The sequence below is a fragment of the Phyllostomus hastatus genome, unplaced genomic scaffold (assembly GCF_019186645.2).
Source record: "Phyllostomus hastatus isolate PE091 unplaced genomic scaffold, TTU_PhHast_1.1 phas_contig_40, whole genome shotgun sequence".
Lineage (NCBI taxonomy): Eukaryota > Metazoa > Chordata > Mammalia > Chiroptera > Phyllostomidae > Phyllostomus > Phyllostomus hastatus.
Genome location: NW_025333872.1, coordinates 10,067,740 through 10,087,602, shown reverse-complemented (window position 1 = coordinate 10,087,602; position 19,863 = coordinate 10,067,740). Strand labels below are relative to the sequence as shown.

The 19,863-nt window shown below is 42.8% G+C and overlaps 1 protein-coding gene across 1 annotated transcript in view; it reads left to right on the top strand.

Moving 5' to 3' along the window:
* Positions 1-1,239: 1,239 nt before the first annotated feature.
* Positions 1,240-19,863, top strand: part of PLA2G7 (phospholipase A2 group VII) — a 32,346-nt gene continuing 13,722 nt past the window's right edge. The window contains exons 1-2 of the mRNA XM_045843830.1: positions 1,240-1,563; positions 16,397-16,539. Coding sequence (XP_045699786.1) covers positions 16,431-16,539 — 109 coding nt within the window. The 5' untranslated portion in view covers positions 1,240-1,563; positions 16,397-16,430. The remainder of the gene's footprint in view (positions 1,564-16,396; positions 16,540-19,863) is intronic.

Below are 19,863 nucleotides of genomic sequence, written 5' to 3'. Positions count from 1 at the left end.
GTTTAATCTCATTTTAGGGCCAAAGGGAAGAGGGTCTTGGAGATTTCTTGGGTACTCTGTTAGATTATATGTACCCTTTTATATTAATATTATGGGGTAATTTGTTTCACAGGAGGTTATGTCAGATAGGACAGGAAAATGTCATTAGGCAAATACGTTTTAAAAGTATATTTTATTGATTATTCTATTACTATTGTCCCAATTCTCCCCGCCCCCACCCTTAGTTCATGTCCACGGGTCGTGTGTATAAGTTCTTTGGCTTCTCCAATTCCTATACTATCCTTAACCTCCCGACTCTGTACCTACCTATTATGCTTCTTAATCCCTGGACCTTTTTCCCTATTCTCCCCCTTCCCCCTCCCAGCTGATAACCCTCCAAAAGGCTAATACAGTTTTATTTAGTTTTTCATCCATTAGGTTTATGTAAGTCACTGCTTCTTTATAGATATTAGTGTTAGATAACAATGTTGAATGTTCCCAGGAGCCAGGCTCATCCTGTGTTTTACCTGCATTTGCATTTCGTTCTCACAAGGTGACTCAGACTAATGTACCTTGACTATCTCCATGTTAACGATGAGGAAATTGAGAAATTCAAAAAGGGTAAAGGATGTGCCCAAGGTCAAAGCACTCATAAGTGGGAGGAAGAAGCTGTAATCCACGTCTTCTTACTGCTGAGTCCTCAGAATAAAAACTAAATTTCATTTACAGTTCTGTTATCCACCCACAAAACCCCCCACAACACTATTTTAAAAATGCAAACACCAGACATAAATTTCAAACTTTGTTCCCTGAGTCTCTAACTGAAACGTTGAATGAATATGTTTTTATTAGAAAGAGGACTGAAGAGAAAGCATTGGAAAATGAAGAGGGGAATTTCAGTTAAAACCCCAATAACTGGGATATTAGGTGCGCCCTTCTTACACTATTTCCCCCCAAGTCATAGTCGATGTTCCTGATGGCCTTGCATTGTATTTCCACCGAAAAATGAAACCAACACAGTAGTAGGCCTTCCAATCTACAGCACAGTTTACATAATTTTTGAATTGGTGTCCACCCTACAAAGCAGCAAAATGCAGAATGCGCAGGGCATACCAGATTGCAGATGCAGGCAGACGGAATCTAGTGAAACAAGCTACTCTGGCTTGATGCGGGGTGAGCAGTACCCGCCCCGGAGCTTTCTGGGTCCATCCCAGGGCGGGTTAAGTTAACTCGCAGGTCCAGGCCTTCGGACCCCGGGCCCTGGGGAGTGCGTTGGGTGCGCCGGAGCACCTTCGCGTCCCAAACTGCCTGTGTTTGTGGGAGGCTGGTGGCCACACGCTCCTCCCTGGTCCCTCCTCCTGCCGCCGGGGGAGGAGAGGGTCGGGAGATAAGACCTTCCCAGGGCGGGCCGAGGGCAAAGCCCGAGAGCAGCCGACTCGTGTGCGGTAACCTGGCTGCCCCTTGGCCTCGGTGACCGCTGCTGGTAGCCAGCCGCAGTCGGGTTTGACGCGCTCAGGTCGCGTCGCTGCGCCGCGGAACAAGCTTGGTCCCCGGCTGGTGGAGAGCAGCTCGCCAGGGCGCCGGGTGAGGAGGGACCCAGGGGGCGAGGAGGGAGCGGGCGGGGGCGGGGGGCCAGCGGGTCGGCCGGGACCAGCGCCGCCGCGGTGGAGGCCGGGCCCTGGGGCCGGGGAGTGGGGGCTGGGGGCTGGGGGGTGGTGGAGCTGGAATCGTACCGCCTCCTGGTCCGCGCTGGGCTCGAGGTTCTCGCCGCCCTCCGGGACCGCGCTGGGATGTTTGCGGGCAGCGGGACGGAATTCGACCCCAGTTCTCCCAAACCTTTCCCCAAAGAAGCGACCTAAGAATTCGGTATGGGGAGGGAGAAGCAGGCCAGGGGAACTGGGAACTCAGGGAGTTTTCTTATCTGCGGGACTCTCGCTGGGACGCAGCAAACAAAACCAAACCCTCCCTTTGCTGAGTGTTGCTTTTGCATCCACACTGTTCTGAGGAACTGTCTCAGGACCAGAATTACAAAAACAAAGCAAGGCCCGGTACTCGTCACAGCCCCCCGCCCCCGCTGGCCAGGTTAGATCTCCGCTGCATACCCAGCACAGTCCGGTCCCCGGTCCCCCGCCCTGGTAAGAGTAGGGGCTTGTTTTTAAAGGCAAAACAAAACGTGGAAGCAGAGGATCTGTTCTTCCCCATCATCCCCTGGAGCTTCTATGAGAAATTTCTCTCTCTCAAAACGAAAAGGTCAGGCTTTCAGTCAGGCTGGTGGTGCTCAGGACTGCTGCAGAGGTGATGTGGAAGGGGGACGGAGGTGTGTGGAGGGCTCCTTGGGGGAGCTTGCCACCTTTGAAGGACACATCAGTTCAGGTTTGGGAGGGCCTTGTGTTAACCAGTCTTGCACAAGTTGCCTTTGACACAAGTAAGAATGCTGAGCTGGGATCCTGGCATGTGAGTAGGAGCTGGAAAATGTGTCCTTTAGAGTGCTGACAATCCCAAAAGGCTCGCGACTAACTCTTGTGCTAACTTTGAACTCAGGGATCAGGATGTTAAGTATTGACCTGATCCATAAGAAGGAGGTGGCCTTCTGGCCACAGCAATGAGGCACTGGTGAGCTGCCAGGACCCGGACAGACTTATTTCTTCAGAGGGATGCCGGTGGTCCTGATGAGAGAGCCCACAGACTTGGCATCTTCCAGCCAGCCTGCCTGCCTGCCTGCCTCCACTCACTGCCCTTGGGCGCGGAGTGTTCTCTCTTCCCCAGACAACTGAGCAGAAGTTACTGCTGTGGACAGTGTGGTGATGTTCCTCATTGAAATTGGTGGTGTCCTCAAGGCTGACACGACAGTCTGACACCACAGACTGTCCCTGAGGCTGTCAGTGTCTGCAGAACTACTGAGAGTTGGAAGGATGTTAATCTGCCTCAGCCTCTGATTTGACAGTTGGGAAATCCCTTCTGAGGTGTAAAAGGGTATGCCCAGCACCCCAACTGTTTCCTGAAAACAGAAGCCAGGACAGCTGTTTCCTCCTTTCGTCTCCATTTTCTGTCTGTGCCCTGTGTCCTGTGCACTTCAGGGGTGAGGAACACCCATTCCGTCACCCATTTAGATTTGGGGACAATACCATTTTCCATCCTCCCGAGGCTCTCAGCACAGAGCATTAAGGAAAGTGCTGACTAGGTACCCGAGCAACCTGAGTGGGACCCCTGGGAAAGTCAGCTGGAGTTTAGGCATCTGTATTCCTTTCTCTGGCACCCCAGAAAATGGGTATTTCCTAAAAAAGAAGGTGATCATCAGGTTATGTATACCTTGGTTAATCTTAAGCCTGAGTTTTTTGTGTGTAACACCCATGATGTTGGCCCCACTGACCTCTGGAGACATTGAGAAATTTCCATAGAAGTGAAACATTGAAGAGAAAATATTGAGTGACAAGAAATCAAAGGGGGAACGTTGAGCTCAAAAGTCATGTTGTTCTGGAATTCTGTGGAAGTTTTGTGGTTTGAAGGGATGGGCAGTGGGTTCTGGCTGCCTTTCACTGTGAAGCTAACACCTGTTATGTACCCTGACGCTGACTGTCACTTTGCTCCATTTCACAGGTATAACACACTAATAGAAACGGTCAAATATTTGTAGGCTTATAGTTTCTTCTAAAAAATAATGTAGCAGTTGAGGAGAAAGAAAAGTCTATTATAAGAATAGATACTTATTGAATCTACTGGGCTAGTTGATTCCTAGTACTAGGTTTGTTCATTCTTTCACTGACTTGAAGAAATACTTATTGAGTACTAACTATGTGCCAGGCACTAAGTATAGAGCAGTGTGATTAAGACAAATAGAACTGATCTCATGGAGTTTGCATTGTAGAATTGAGGGATGAGCAAGGTGAAGTCAAATAGTACTATATGTCTTGAAGAAAAGGAAACAGTTCCCTGTGGTAGAGTATCACGGGGTCTGTGTGTGTGTGTGTGTGTGAGAGAGAGAGAGAGAGAGAGAGAGAGAAGGGGTGGGAGTGAGGGTGCGGGTGGGGATGGGGGGCAGGGGCTCGGCTTGTTGGATTGGACTTAGAAGAGAGGCTTTTCTGAGAGATGGCCTTCAGGTAAGCCTTCAGAAGATGGGCAGATAGTTCCAGTGGACGGAACCACCAGTGCCCTGTTCTGGGATAAGTTCAGCATGTTCCAGGCACAGTTGGACTGCAGTGTGGCTAGAGGAAGGGGACAGAGAAGGAGAACCAAGGACTGAGGTTGAGGGGCAGGGGCCAAGTCATACAGAGCCTTTAGGCTGAAGTAAGCTGTTGGGGCTTTAAGTACAGTAAGAAGCCGAAAGCAGAGGTGTGACAAGACATGTTCTATTTTTTTAGAGTAACTCTGGGTGTTCTGTGAAGAATGGATGGTGATAGGGGGGAAAGAAGAGAGGCATGGAGACCAGCTCCCAGTTTATTGGGAGTGGTCTAGTGGAAGGTAGAAGCAGGAGGTGAGCAGAAGCTAGTTTTGGAGGTAGAGTGGGAAGTTAATGTTTCCCTCTCAAATGTCCCATTTATGTCATTGTTATATCTTATGAAAACAAATAAGCTAATGAATATGCCTTTAAAGGTAATATAAGATTTTATTACTGTCACTATTTGCTAATATTGTGTTACTTTGAATTCCCCGTGCATCGTTTTCAAAATTTTTATAATAAATTTTTAATGTCTTTTTATCTTATTCTTCTCAATAAATATAACTTATTACACATACAAATGTTCTGCTTTGTTCAGAGTGTTGGGAACCTTTGACTAAGAGCTACTTATAAAACACACCATCATAGAATGTTGTGATATTAATGGTAAACTGAAAGCCGGCTTATTTTTGGAAGTCTAAAGTGATCCGGGAAAATTCAAAATAGATTATGTGAGGTTGGAAATTGGAAAAAATGCAGAAGAGAGCTAGCAGCTTTGCCTTTGTTCTGGATATGCCTGTGCACAAACATCCGCTGGGCAAAGATCTTTTTAAAAAATTTTCATTTATTTTATTTTTAGACAGAGGGAAAGGAAGAGAAAAGAGAGGGAGAGAAACATCAATGTGCGGTTGCCTCTCATGTGCCCCCAGGCCTGCAACCCAGGCATGTGTCCTGACTGGGAATCAAACTGGCAACCTTTGGTTCCCAGCTCAATCCGCTGAGCTACACCAGCCAGGGCAGGCGAAGATCTTTTGATAACTGAAAATCTATGTGTGGCAGCATATACATTTCTGGAGATGGCTGTGAACCAGAGTTGAATAGGATTGTTTCCCTTAGTGAAGCACTCTCCCTTGAAGGAAGCTTGTGAACATTCCCTAATTGGTCCCTGACTAGATTTTAGGGGGCCAGGGAAGAGTGTCTGATGTTGTTTACCAACTAAGGAAGAGACGACCTCAGCAACAGGATCACTAACTGCCATAATAAGGCAACCCTTTTTTCTCTTTGCTGGCTCATTTTGAAGTGGAACTCACTAGACGGAAATGTTTCTGTTTACAAGAAAAAGGAAGCCCTTCCTCATTTACATGGTGTGAGAGGGAAGAGCCAGCTCTTAGCAGCTTAATGGTCTCTTGGTTATCTTCACTTGCCAGAACCCATTCATTATTTATTGGTCAGTGCATCTGAATTTCAGCCTGAAGCAGCCACTCTGGTGATTCAAATTGCAGACAAAATGTGACGGTAATTCGGGGTCCTGTATGATTTCTTTTCTGCCATGTTTACCATCCTAGTCTCTTAGGGTTGAGGATGGTTGAGGCATCTTTAACAAAGAGGTTCAAGTTCCTCCTGCAGGCCATTAATCCATTCTGTTTGAGTTATGTTTTGAAATGTTGAATTAGCTGCTACCCTTTATAAATCAGTAGATTTTACATACAAGTGTAGTTTTCCAGCTTTTCTTGAGGAATAAACCGGAAGATCAGGTAACAAGGGGTTCTCATTCCTGCATGACAGCAATCAGTGAAGAGTGATGTGACTCCCTTTCAGACAGTCCCGTTCGTCAAGGTCCCCACCACTGACCTTTCTGGTACGCAGCTCTGTGTAACTCACGGAAGTTGCCTGGCTGGCCCTTGGAGACTTCTGATCTTAACCCTCAGGTTTAGGGTTATCTGGCCTGTCTGTTCCACTTTCACCCTCATTCAGTGCAAGGATCCTTCTCAGGATCCTTGCTGGTTGGCAGTCCCCAGACCTGTGCTTACACTGTCCTCTAATAGAGAGAACATGGGTCCAAGTAAAACATGTCCCTTTTCCATAAATCTCTAACTGTCATGTGCTGTCTGGGTTTTCCCCCAGAGGAAACATCCCTGGCTCCTGCAACAGCTTCTCGTGTGACTTGCTGCCTTGTCCCTTCACCTGTCTAATTATTGTTGGGTTATTGTTTCCTTGACTAAACTTTCATTAATCACAGTCCCTTTAGCCCCAACAGTTCCTTAAGACATAGTTTAACTGGTGTGCAGTGTCCCAGTATGCTTCCACTATGACATCCACCTGCTTAGAGAACTTAGAAAATTCTCACGGTCTTAAAGCTGATAGGGTAGAAGACATCTGGATGTTTGCAAACTGGATGAAGATGAGCTCCCATTTTTAAAATCTACGTAAAATCAGTCAGTTTCATTTTAGTTGCAGCTGTTAAGTACCTGTATTTATAAATGGTTGTTTTATTACATTACTTCCACAATAGGGTATTACTTCTTATTTTGCTTTCTTGATCTTTATCACTTTTCTTAGGTTGTGAAATGATTTCACAAGAGTTGTGTTCTACTTCCCAAGTAGAGTCATTAGGTACTTTTGCAGAAGTCACTTAGATGTTATACATCTGAGATAATATCTATACTAAATTTTGATTCCATTAGTTCATATAGGAAAGAGAAAATAATATTAAGTAAGAGTGGGTATTTTTTCTCTTTTCAACTTTCAATATAAACAAGTACAAGGTAAGGAAATTTGTGTTGATGCTTTTAAAAGGAGTCATATTCTTAGATAAAGATGGAGCCCCAGAGTCTAACCGTACCCAGGCACCCATCCCTTTTTTCAGCACCCCTGGGAGAGGACCAGTTAGTGGTGTTTAAATCCTTCTCATCATAGAGAACTCTCTCTACTTTGTGAGATAAACATTGCAAATGGCTTGTATTGATCAGGCATCTGCCTCCCTATAACTTGTTTCCAAATGAAATAAACAAGGATATGGTTTCACCTCCATTCCGTAGACCAGGGTTTCCCAATCTCAGCATTAGTGACATTTGGGGCTGGATATTTCTAGCTCGTGGGAGCTATTCCATGCATTGTAGGGTGGAGAGCAACATCCCCGGTCTGGTCCCACCAGGTGCCACTAGTACTCACTCCCAGGAGTGACAAGCAAAAGTGTCTCCAGACATTGCCAGGTCTCTTCTGGGAAGCAGAACCACTCTGGCTGAGAGTCACTGCCATAGGATGATGTTCTAGCTGCCTTTAGTGTGTTTCAGAATGAAACTCTGTGTCCTTATCAAGCAAACATATAGTTGCTTTTAAAACATTGATATAGAAAAATGTCTGAGGTCATTTATATCCAATTATGAGCAGGAGTTTCCACAAGACGAAATTGCTTCTCAGGGGAAGGAATGTGTGTAAAGTTACAGAAATTTGGACTTTCAGAGTTACATATACCTTTCCATAATTTTTGAATATTTATTTTATTTTTTATCTTATATTTTTCCATTACCATTTAGTCCCCTCATACCCCCTCCCCCAGCAATCACCACACTGTCGTCCACGTCCACAAGTCCTTTTTCATTTTTCCTCACACCTTCCACTCCCTGAACTCCCTCCCCAACTAGCTGTCATCTGCTCATCTATGAATCTGTTTCCTTTGCTTCTTAGTTCAGTTTGTTCATTAGATTCCACATATGAGTGAAATCACATGGTATTTGTTTTTTTCTGACTGGCTTATTTTACTTTGCATAACGTTCTCCAGGTCCATCCATACTGTTGCAAAGGGTGAAGCTTTCTTCTTTTTTATGGACAAGTAGTAGTCCATTGTGTAAATGTACAATAGTTGTTTTATACACTCATCTATTGATGGACACTTGGGCTGCTTCCATATCCTGGTGACTGTAAATAACGCTGCAGTGAACATAGGGGTGCTGGTGTTCTTCCGAATTAGTGTTTTGCTTCCTTCAGATATAGTCCCAGAGGTGGGATTGCTGGGTCAAAAGGCGGATCCATTTTTAAATTTTTGAGATGTCTCCATACTGCTTTCCACAGTGGCTGCACCAGTCTGCATTCCCACCTACAGTGCAAAAGGATTCCCCTTTCTGCATGTCCTCACCAGCACTTGTTGTTTGTTGATTTATTGATGATGGCCATTCTGACAGGTGTGAAATAGTATCTCATTGTAGATTTTACTTGCATTTCTTTAATGACTAGTGACATGGAGCATCTTTTCATATGTCTATTGGCCATCTGAATGTCTTTGCCCAATTTTTAATTGGGTTGTTTACTATTTTGGTGTTGAGTTTTATAAGTACTTTATAAATTTTGGATATTAACTCCCTATCAGCTATGGCAGTGAATATGTTCTCCCATTCTGCAGGATGACCTTTTATTTTGTTGATGATTTCCTTTGCTGTGAAAATTTTGAATTTTTAAACAACAAATATGTAACACTTACATAAAATAACAACAAAAGGTCCTACAATAAAAAATACTAATACATTGCTTAAAAAGCAGGGCTGGGAGATTGACAATCTCCTGTCTCTGTCCTGTTGTAAAATATCCAAAGCAGAAGATTTCATCTTCTCAATCATTCGGTTGATATTAGGTCAACTGTGAGATTTTAAAAATCACTTTCTTTAACTGTAGCTAAAAATAAATTATCTTCTATTTGCTCTCTGGTCTCATTCTGAAACTTTCTATGCTTTGTGTTAGTTTTCTATTGCTGCTATTACAATTTATCACAAATTCATTAACTTAAAGCAACACAAATTTATTATCACGCAGTTCTGTCGGTCAGACATCTAAAATGGCTTCACAGGGAATTTCGGGGGAGAAGGGGAAGGGTTTATAGGAACAAGTATAAAGGACACATGGACAAAAACTAAGGGGATGGAAATGGGAGGGAGGTGGGGAGGGATGGGGGGTGGGCTGGGATGGAAGTAAAGGACAGAAAAATGTACTTGAACAATGATTAACATAAAATTAAAAAAAGTAAAATAAAACGGCTTCACAGGGCTAAAATCCAGAGGCTCTCAGGGCTGTGTTCCTTTCTGGGGGCTCCAGAGGGACATCTGTCTCCTTCCCTTTTCCAGATTCTGGAGGCCATGCACATTCTTCGGTTTACGGCCCCATTTCTCCATCTTTAAAGCCAGCAGGGGTGGGGTGGGTTTTTCTCACATCTCATCACTCTGACTTCCTCTTCTGCCTCTGTCTTCCACTTTTCAGAACATTTGTGGGGGGTTTTAACAGACAAAATTTAATATATGCACACAGTTTTATATAGAATGCAGCACCACACACCATGCAGGGCCTTTACTTTTGTACATTCAGATGTGTTTGAAATACTTCTTAAGACTATAAAACAGAACATAGAAAAATAAACAGGAATATATTCAATACTTAAGAAAGTGATGATAAAGAATATAAAGTACTATTTTCCTTTCAATACTTCAGAAGGTATTTATATATATTTTTACAGTTAACATAAAAAATAATCATATCTTCCCATGCTTTTAAGTATTATTTGTAATCAATGTAAAGCTCTATCATTTTTCACACTTAAACTGTTTTCTAGCCATGGCTGAGTGCTCTGCTCTTTAGAGAGTCATCCCAGTAAACCAAGGTTGCACCAGGTTTAATCCCAGGTCAGGGCGCATACAGGAATCAACCAATGAATGCGTAAATAAACATAACAATAAATTGATCTCTCGCTCTTTCTTCCTTCCTTTCTTTTTCTAAAATCAATTTTAAAAATTAAAATTTTTTTTCTAGCTCTGTAACTGCAGTTTTAATCCATTCAGGTAAATGCAACCCCAAAGTTACCATTTCCCAGCATTAAGACACGCACCCACCCCTCTCCTAGGATTTTCTAAAACTTACTTGTGGAGGGGGGGGGGCGGAATCCAAATTAGTGGGCAGTAAATGGCTGACACTAGTAGCCAAACCTTAGGTCTTTGAAATTGACATGCTGGAACTGAGTCATTATTAAAATTTTAAACAAAACAATAGCATTTTTGCAGAACAAGTTTGCAGTTCACAGAGATAGCAGTTCACCCTGGAGTCACAAAGGAAACACAATGCAAATACACATGGAGTTCACTCCAGGGTGTCCAGACTTCTGATGTCTTTGGGTCACAATGGAAGAAGAGTTGTCTTGGGCCACACATTAAATACACAAACACTAATGAAAATAAATCTCAAGATATTTTAAGTAAATTTATGATTTTGTGTTGGGCCATACTCATAGCCATCCTGGGCCACATGCGGCCCGTGGGCCGTGGGTTGGCCACCCCATTAAGCTATATCAACATTGTGCTTTGGGAAAATCTGTTCCTGCCAGATCAAGAATATTCTGGGATAATCTTCCTAAATTCAACTAATTAGCAACCTAATTCCATCTGCAACCTTAGTTCCCCTTTGCCAAGTAACATAACATACTCCCAGGTACTGGGGATTAGGATGTTGGCTTTTTTGGTGGGGCTAGAGGGAAGTAGTGTCATTTCTCTGCCTGCCATATACTCCCACTCCAAAAGTTACTAAAAAAGAGTCTGACAAAGACAGCACTGATACCTGTGAAACAGCACTTTCTTTCTCTTTGTCAGTAACAGAAGACTTACCTGTTGCCGGGTCTGTGTTTTACTTGGACTCATTCATGAGCTCTTGACAGAAATTCTGAACTTGAGAAGGACATTTTACCTAGTGTTTTGGTTTATCTTTATTTTAAAAGGAAGGTGATGTCTGATGAGAATTTGACAGTGACAGACAATGGGGGAAAACAGGGTTAGTGGATGTAATGGTAGTCTCCATGAGATCTTGGCTGAAATTTGAAGAGCGTATAGGAAACTGTGGTGTCAGTGGTAGTTACAAAGCCCACAGAGGAACAACAAAAAGGTATCTATTTCTAAATGGATTGAAATAGAATGTGTTCTCTGAGCTCTCATTTGAAGCCTTCTTGATCTGCCAGGATGATATTTTATGTCGTGGTCAAGGAGCCAAATTTGAAGAAAATGATTTTCAGGCTTTAGTGTTTAAAGAATTGATTTTTAAAAAGTAGACATTCTCATAGATTTAAGATATTGAAAAAGAGAAAAGTAGAGGGGAGGATAAAAAATTACCTTTAGTTTCTAACTATGCAATACCCTTTAAAGAAGATAAACCTTGTAAATATTTGTTATTTCTTTATTTTGTTTTTTCTTCTTGTCTCCTCCTCCTCCCTTTTCTTTTATGTATCTGGAATCAAGGATAATTTTCTCAAATCTCTACATAACATTTTACTAAATATTAAATGTAAATACTTTTCATGATCATAGAAACCCTTCTTAAAATTATTTCTTATTAATAAAGCAATACATTATGTTATAAAATATGTTAAACATAATGGAAAAAACAAACATAATTCCATTACCTTCATTATATTAATAGTCCTTTTAGTATGAATTTTTAATGGCAATTTTATATCCTTTTTCCAATTAAAGTTGCATTGTAAACAGTTTCTTAAGTCATAAAGAAGTATTTTGTAATCATCATGTTCATTATAATAAAATCCCATCAGTGCTATTCTCTTGTTTAACATATGTTCAGTTTCCATGTGTGCACGTATGTGTGTTTGCTCTTCAGAGTTGGAACAAAGACCATAGTGTATGCATGTTTAGGGCTTCACTTCCCTGTATATAAGATGCCTTTGTGTGTTGACTCGGATGTGCTGTGTAAGGGTCAAAGGATACAGAGAACAAATTGGTTGGTGCCAGATGGGAGAAGGATGGAGGGGAGGGGTAGAGAGATGAAGGGATTAAATGCACACTGACAGTTATGAACAGTCACAGGGATGTAAAGTACAGCATGGGTAATGTGGACAATGATACTGTAATAACTATGTACAGTGTCATGGTGATACCAGACTTACTGGGGTGATTGCTTCGTAAGTTATATGAATGTCTAACCACTTTGTTCCACACTGAAACTAATATAATATTGTATGCTGACTGTAATTGAAAAATAAAAAAGTTTAAAAATAAAATACAATAAAGAGTGCAAAAAAATCTTTTTATTCTCAAACATAATGATTGACACATAGGCACTCTTAAAATTGAGTAATTGAAAACATAAACAATTGAATGAATGAATGAGTCAGCCAATTATTAAATCATTTTAAAGGATGAAATCAGATAACACATATGATAGGGTGATGAAAAATGCTCAACAAATAATACTTGTTCCATTGCAGCTGTTTCTGAACACCACATCTGGGATTGGCTGTGTCCAAATCCCCAGGGAGCTAAGATGCAGATGGCTGGGCCTACCTCCTGAAGGTTCTGAGTCAGTGGTCCTGGGGTGGAGCTTCCAAGTCAGTATGGTCCAAGGTCTCCTCAGAGCATTTTGTAGCACGCGTGAGGTCAGGTTGGGAACTCCAGCGTGTAGTTTCACCTGGCCTTGTTGTGTCTCGCTCCACTCTGAGGACCAAAGGTAATAGCCGTATGTGGCACTAGTCTGTTAGGAAACATGGGGTGGGCAGAGCACCCCAGGCCTGCTCGGGGGAGCCTTGCCAGTGCCTGGTTGTCTCCAGTTTTTCCTGAGGTTATTGACAGGGGAGATAGGATGAGTGCCAAGGAGCTGTGGGCAAGCTAACCTTTGTTGGGTCAGTGCAGTGTTCCTAAAAATCACTGTTGATCTCCTTATGTATTGCACTTTGTCTTCATTTTTTTCTATTTTTTATCTCCAGTGATTTTCCAAATGGGGTGAATGACACTCCTCTATTTTGTTATAGACTAAACATTGGGTATGGGATTTTCTAAGGCACTCGGCTCCTGACCCTGTAAACACTTTCTGTGGATGATGCTAACTGCTGAAAAAACAAGTTGTGACAGTACAATAGAGGTGGTGTGGTAGAAGCTGGCCAGAGGCAGCCTGACTTTAGTACAACTTCTTTGTCGTTTCTTCGGGAAACTGAGCAGTCATTTCCCTGGATGTGTACACAGCACTCTGCAGCTTTCTAGCATGGTGCTCCAAATATACATCAGGGCAAAACCAGTGAGACAGTCTCATCTCTTTGGAGAAGAAGTTCTTACTCTTTGCTAAGTCATCTTCTCCATCCAAGCAGTTCCGAGCACCTTAGCATCATTGAAACTAATTTCTCTATTTACCAACTTAGAATATAATAGTTTTTGACTGAGCAGGAACTGATGCTACACAAAGTTGGTATGTCACGGTTAAAGTGGGAACTGAGGCATTCTGGGTTCAGGCCCTGCCTCCAGCTCTTGCTAGCTGTAGGGTTAAGACAAATTAATTAAACTCCCCTTGCCTTCCTGCCCTCATGAACAGGATGAGGATACTTAAACCTCCCTCACAGATTATTTTGGTCATGATTAAATAAGATAACTTGCCAGAAACTGTGCAAAATGTTTGGGATATAAGAAGCCTTCAGATGTCAGCAGTGATATTATTTAATTAGTGGAGAAACGTTACTATGGCCACTCCTAAGTGTGCTGATATGACAAGATATCTACAATGCATTATCAAATTAAAAATGTAAGTGTAGTATATAGTGTGGGGTTTTGTAAATAAAATTCAAAACTATATATTTATATATACATATAGATATATGTGTGTATGTGTGTGTATTGGGTGTATGTGCATATATTCAAACATAGAAGTACATATGGAAAAAATCTATTAGCAAGTGATTATCAGTGAGGAGATAACTCAGTTTTTAATTTACCTTACTGTGTGATGTTTAGATTTTTGAAATCATGTATTAACAGGCATTAACATGATTTGAAATCACATATGGTCATATATAAACTAAAAATAATGCTGAAATAAGATAAAATATAACAAACCAACATTTATAATTTTAAATAATTACACTGTACACATTTTTTTCTGACTGTATATATACATATACATATTTAGGAAATATAGTCATTCTACAAGTAGCCCAAGAAGCTTAGCATTCCAGGGACACTTTTCCCAGCTACCTATCTGGATTTTTATAACCTGTGTGATAGAGCTGACCTTGCTATATCCCTGTCTCCTCTGCAGCCTTTCTCTCTGAATTCCTGTTGCCCTGAGTGTTTGTACCATCTTATTTAAGAATGTTTAAATGTCCCTGCCATTTGCTATTTTCCTGCATTAGATGTGCTAGTCTTATCGCGGAAACCCCATTGTAAGCCCTTGCAGAGCAGGGATTGTGTCGCATTCTCCAGTACTTCCACAGTTGTTGACGTAGCAGAGGGTATGTAGCATATGCTTAATAAGTACCCATTGACTGAATGGCTGCAGTTATGGCTGCAGTCAAGATAAGCCATACTGGGCCGAAATAACAGCTTAACCTGGAGATTTCAGTGGCTTTACACAACAAAGATTTGTTTTCTGCTCTTGAAAGGCCTTGTGAAATGGCAGGGGCTCCTCCCTATTCAGTGACAGGGGTCCAGGCTTCCTCCACCTCAAGAACCACATGCGGTTTCTATGTTGCTGAGTCAGGGAAAGGAAGGGATGGAGAGGACATACTGACTCTCAAGGGTCCTAGGCCACTTCCATTCAATTCCCCGTTTGTCAGAAATCAGCCCCATGGTTCTGTCCAGCCACAAGGAAGGTGAGAAAAAGTAGGGGAGCACATAGGTGCTTAGGAGCACTAATAGACCGGTGTGTGCCACCGGTCTGCATCTTCCTCCAGAATAGCCACGCCAACTAGTTCGCACCCCATTGGTATCAGTGGGCCCGACTTGCACATGAATCATTAGACTTGGCTCACGTCATGTAAGTAACTGTATGTGTAAGAAACTACTAGGAATCAGAATTTATTCATTCAGCACACATTTATCAGTGCCTGCTGTGCACTGGATGCTAATCTAGATTTTGGGAATACAGCAGGGGAAGAAAACAGTCAAAATTACCTGCATTCACAAGACTGACTTTCTAGTAGACGAAGATAAACAATTAAGAAATAATGTCTGAATTTTAGTTGATGATAGATATTGGAGAAACATAAAACGTGGTGGAGGGCATGTGTTAGTGTAGAGGAGGGAGTTGGATTATACTTTCAAATTGGTCAGGGAAAGCCTCACTGAGGAGATAACATGGAAGTAGAAACTTAGGGGTGAGGGAGCCAGCCATTTGGGTCTCAGGCCAAAGAGATCTTCCTGGAAGAAGGGACACATGTGAAGATCCCCAGGTGGGCACAGAGCGCCTGATGTATTTGCTGAATGGCAAGGAAGCCAGTGTGGCTTCAGGGAGTCAGGCTGGGGTAGGATTGGGGGTCTACTGAGTAAGCCTGTGTAGAACCTTCTAGGTGACTTTAGGTATGTGGCTTTTGCTCTGTGTGACATAAAGCCATTTGGCAATTTTGAGCAGAGGGGTGACATGATCAGTCTGGCTGCTGCATTGGGAATAAGCTACAGGGACAAGGGTAAAAGCAGGGAGACCAATTTAAGGTTATTGCTGAAGTTCAAGTGAGAGATGGAGATGGCTTGGACCATTTCCATCACTCCAGAAGTTGAGGGGAGAAATGTTAAAGGGGAAGGGCGATGTGCAAATATGAGATGGTTTTTGTGAATAAGATGTTGGCATGAGCCCAATTGCAGTATCATTTACTATTATCATGAGCCTGATATTCTATTCATTGGACCACATACATTTATTCATGGATTCTATAAACATCTATTCAATACCAATGGCACGCCAGTCCCTCTGTTAGGCCCTGGGGACAATAAAGAAGACCTGACCTCTGCCTTTGGGAAGATTTCAGTAAAGTAGGATTATAGAAATAACCAAAAATACAACCTTGTCAATGCCAAAAAGGAACCACAGCTGTAGCAGTATAATCATTCTGTAACTATGATGGAAATATTGGCTAAAACTTATTGAATGTATACTATGTGCTAGACATGCTTCTGGATATTATGATTATGCTCATTATAATATGATTATTACAATCATTATATGTTGATGCTTTTCTTTATAATCAAACTAGACTGCTACAGCTTTAGAGAACTAGTAACTAAAAACCTAATATAACAACCTAAAAGTGTTATTTTTGTGCTCTGCAAACAGATTACCAAAGATATTGACACTCTGGTACCTATCAAAAATGCAGCCTAGAAAATGCATGTGCCTTTTTTCCAAATGTCTTCATCCCTTATTATACATAGAGGCATGTTAGTAGTATCTAATAACACTGATTTGCCAGTCTACTCAAATCTTCTTTATTGCATGTTTTTTTTCTTTTGATAATCTGCCTTGAAGAAGGTTAAGCTGAAACCACTGCTCAGCCTCCAAGATGTTGCCTCCCAAACTGCATGCGCTCTTCTGCCTCTGCAGCTGCCTCACCCTGGTTCATCCTTTTGATTGGCACGACCTAAATCCTGTTGCCCATATTGAACCATCAGGTAAGACGTACATTTATTCAAGGGTTGCTCAGTTGACCTGTTGCCAGACTCAAAGTGGCCTCAGAGAAGTTGGCCTTTTAGCCGGTTTTATCAGGAAGATGCTTGTGGAGGCCCTGTGTTGTCCTGTGGCAGGGAACAGGGCCTTACTTCCTCATTCCAAGACCTGTCTTCAGGTATTATGGACGACTACAGGACAGACCCGGACAAGCTGAAAGCTCAGTTTGCAGCCCCATGAGGAACTTCCCTCCCTCACTGCCCTAACTACTCTCTCTCCCCCATAGTAACCCCACTCTCCTGGAACCCCCTCAGAAGTGACCTCAACACTTGCTTCCACACAGGGGAAGAAGAGGCAGGTGTCGTGTTCAACAGGTGTAGTTCTGGTAGCAGTGGTGTGAGAAGATGGCAGCTGAGGGTGTGGGGATCCAGAGGGGAGCAATTTTTGCTACCTAATGACAGAGAGAAGTAGGAATAAGTAGGCACTAAGGAGTTCCAGATGAAAGTGGACTGCGTCACTTGCTCTTTCTTACACTGTGGTGGGAGGGAAGGAGTAGAGAGGAAGGCACAGACAAGCCCAGAAGAGGTGGCTAGAGTAGAACAGTTCTCTCTAGACAGGTAGATACATCTACCACCATTAAGAAGGAACTTTATTGCAAGAAATTGCTTCTGGAGCTTTGTGAGTTCCTGCTAATCCCAGAGGGTTGTGATGCATAAGCTTCTTTATCTAGTCTCCTCAGGTGAGCATGTAGGTGGCTTCTGAATGATGTCATAAGGTCTGTACCCACAGACCTGTGCACCTGGATAGATAAGGTCCCTCTGTATGTAGTTATTCAGGCTTGATGGGTGACTCATTGCTATAGCATTTACAAAAGACCTTTCATAGCCAGAACCTTATAGATAAATTTTGCCCTAGTTCATGGTCAAGTAAATGAATGCATCAGTAGGAGAGGGACTCCATCTTATATCTGCATTGGTATAAGAAATAGCACAGGATCACACAGGTCCATTCACTCAAAACTTGCCAGGAAGCTGAAGCATCAGTGAACACTGCTAAGCCAGAGAGTTTGTAGTCAAGTTCAAGGAGCTTACAGCCTCATTAAAGTAGTTCCCCATTGCCTTTTCCAAGCATTGAAAACAAGAAACATCTTACATGATGAGCGAATTATTACCTAGGAGACATTAACATCAGGCACTTTTCATTGGTAGAGGGTGGTAATTTCAAAGCGTGTGTTCTATCCCCTCGTGTTTGAAAACCACTGGACACTGTCATTGGACCGGCAGAAGCTTGGGACACTGTGTCACTCATCTCTGCAGTTCCAGCGTTGAGCCCAATGCCCCCTTATTTTAAATGCTCAAAAATGAATGCACAAATGTTTTTTATATTATTAGAAATAGTTCATTAAACAAAAGATTAAAATAAAAGATGATTATATATATTCTTACTAAACAAATACATAGGAAATATGGTTATGTAGTTAAAAGGTTTGTAAGGATGGGCTGGAGTTATCCTATTTGCCATGGAGGACATAAAGCCCCATAAGAGAATGTGGTGTTCCTGGCATGTGTACAGTCCATCTCCAAACCCAGGAGTGTACATCAGGAATACCTGACAAATGATTTCCGCCAGAAATGGGTTATATGATTAATAATATACCAAGGGTTCCAATGCTTTTATGAAAATGAAGTTAAAGAAAAATAGGAAGTTACATAAATTCTGAACCACACAATTAGGTCATCTAGAGAGGGGCCATTCACCTGGCCATCCTCTCCCCTGCCTCTCTCTTCATGATGAGCCCTGATAGATAGCTACAGAACAGGAAATCCAGGGCGATGACCAGATTAGCGGCAGGCTGGTGAGCCTTTCTGCAGCCCCCCCGGCACTGGCTAGCCACAGGACCCTGCAGACCTAAACCCAAACCTGGGCCAGTTGAAAGTTTCCTAAGACCTCATGGGTCAGGTGTCCTGACATAGGCAGGCCTGCAGTTTTCACCTTGACCTGTGGTTGCTGAATGCTGAGTGGAAACACTTGTAGGTGGAGCAGGTTTTAGATTTTTGGGAAAGGCTTCCAGGGCACAGGTGGAACTGAGATCTCACAGGGGGAACATGGTGCCTCCTGGATCCCTTCCATGACTCAAGAACTGAACTCCTGCCCTGGCTGGCGTAGCTCAGTGGATTGAGCATGGGCTGCGAACCAAAGTGTCACAGGTTCGATCCCCAGCCAGGGTATATGCCTGGGTTGCAGGCCATGACCCCCAGCAACTGCACATTGATGTTTCTCTCTATCTATCTCCCTCCCTTCCCTCTCTAAAAATAAATAAATAAAATCTTAAAAAAAAAAGAACTGAACTCCCAACTCCAGAGGTAGTACCTGCAGGGAGCTGTGGGTTCCCTGGGGCTCTCACCAAACTCTGTGAGGACTTTGTGCCATCTCACTGTGGCTGCCCGTGGGTGGGACACAGCAGGACACAAGGCAGGTGTGACCTACCCTACCCTTCTCTGGACTTGATGTCTCCCTGTGACTCCACAAAGCATGGCTCAGTAGACAGTCTCAAATGGGAGAGAAAAAGACTTTATAATTCTAAACCTACCCTAAAATGTCAGCCTTACTAGTGAAGTTGTGTATGTTTTTTAAAAATCTCTGAGGAAATGCCTTGAATTTTGAATCTGCCCAAGGGGAAAATGGTAGGGTTTAACTTCGATCAGCTAAAACGCCTCTAAAGGACTGAACTGGGGTAGCCAGAGTTAACTCACTCTAGGTAAGGGACAGATAACATTAGCTGTTTGCCTCTTATATGTTGTGTTCTGTGCCAGCTACTTGACATATGTATCGCACCATTCTTACAATGGTCCTGTTGCCTGGTCAAGTGCTTTGCTCCCTACTTTACAAATAAGGATAAGAGAGGGGAGTAAATGGCCTAGCTCAGAGCATCACTGCTTATGAGAGATACAGTTGGAGTCTAAGATAGGATCACCAACTCCAAGCCCCAGGCTCCCCCTCTGCCTTCCTTGGAACCACCTTCTACCATTTGCCTGTGAATTGCTGACTTGTCGACAGGTAACCTGGTACCTTAGCCCAGTGCTTCTTAAACTTTAATAGACACACCTTTTCTGGTTCAGTAGAACTGGGGTGAGGCCTGAGGCCCGAGGCCCTGCATTTTCAAACTTCCAGCTGATGCCAGTGATGCTGGTCCATGGACCAGTTTTGTGTAGCCAGACCTTATGTATTGAAAGGCTCATCTCTGGCAGGTACTTCATAGTTATTCACCAATGTGGAGAATATAAATGGGCTTCTGCTTCTGATTCAAAATCTTTCTGGGTGATTCTCTG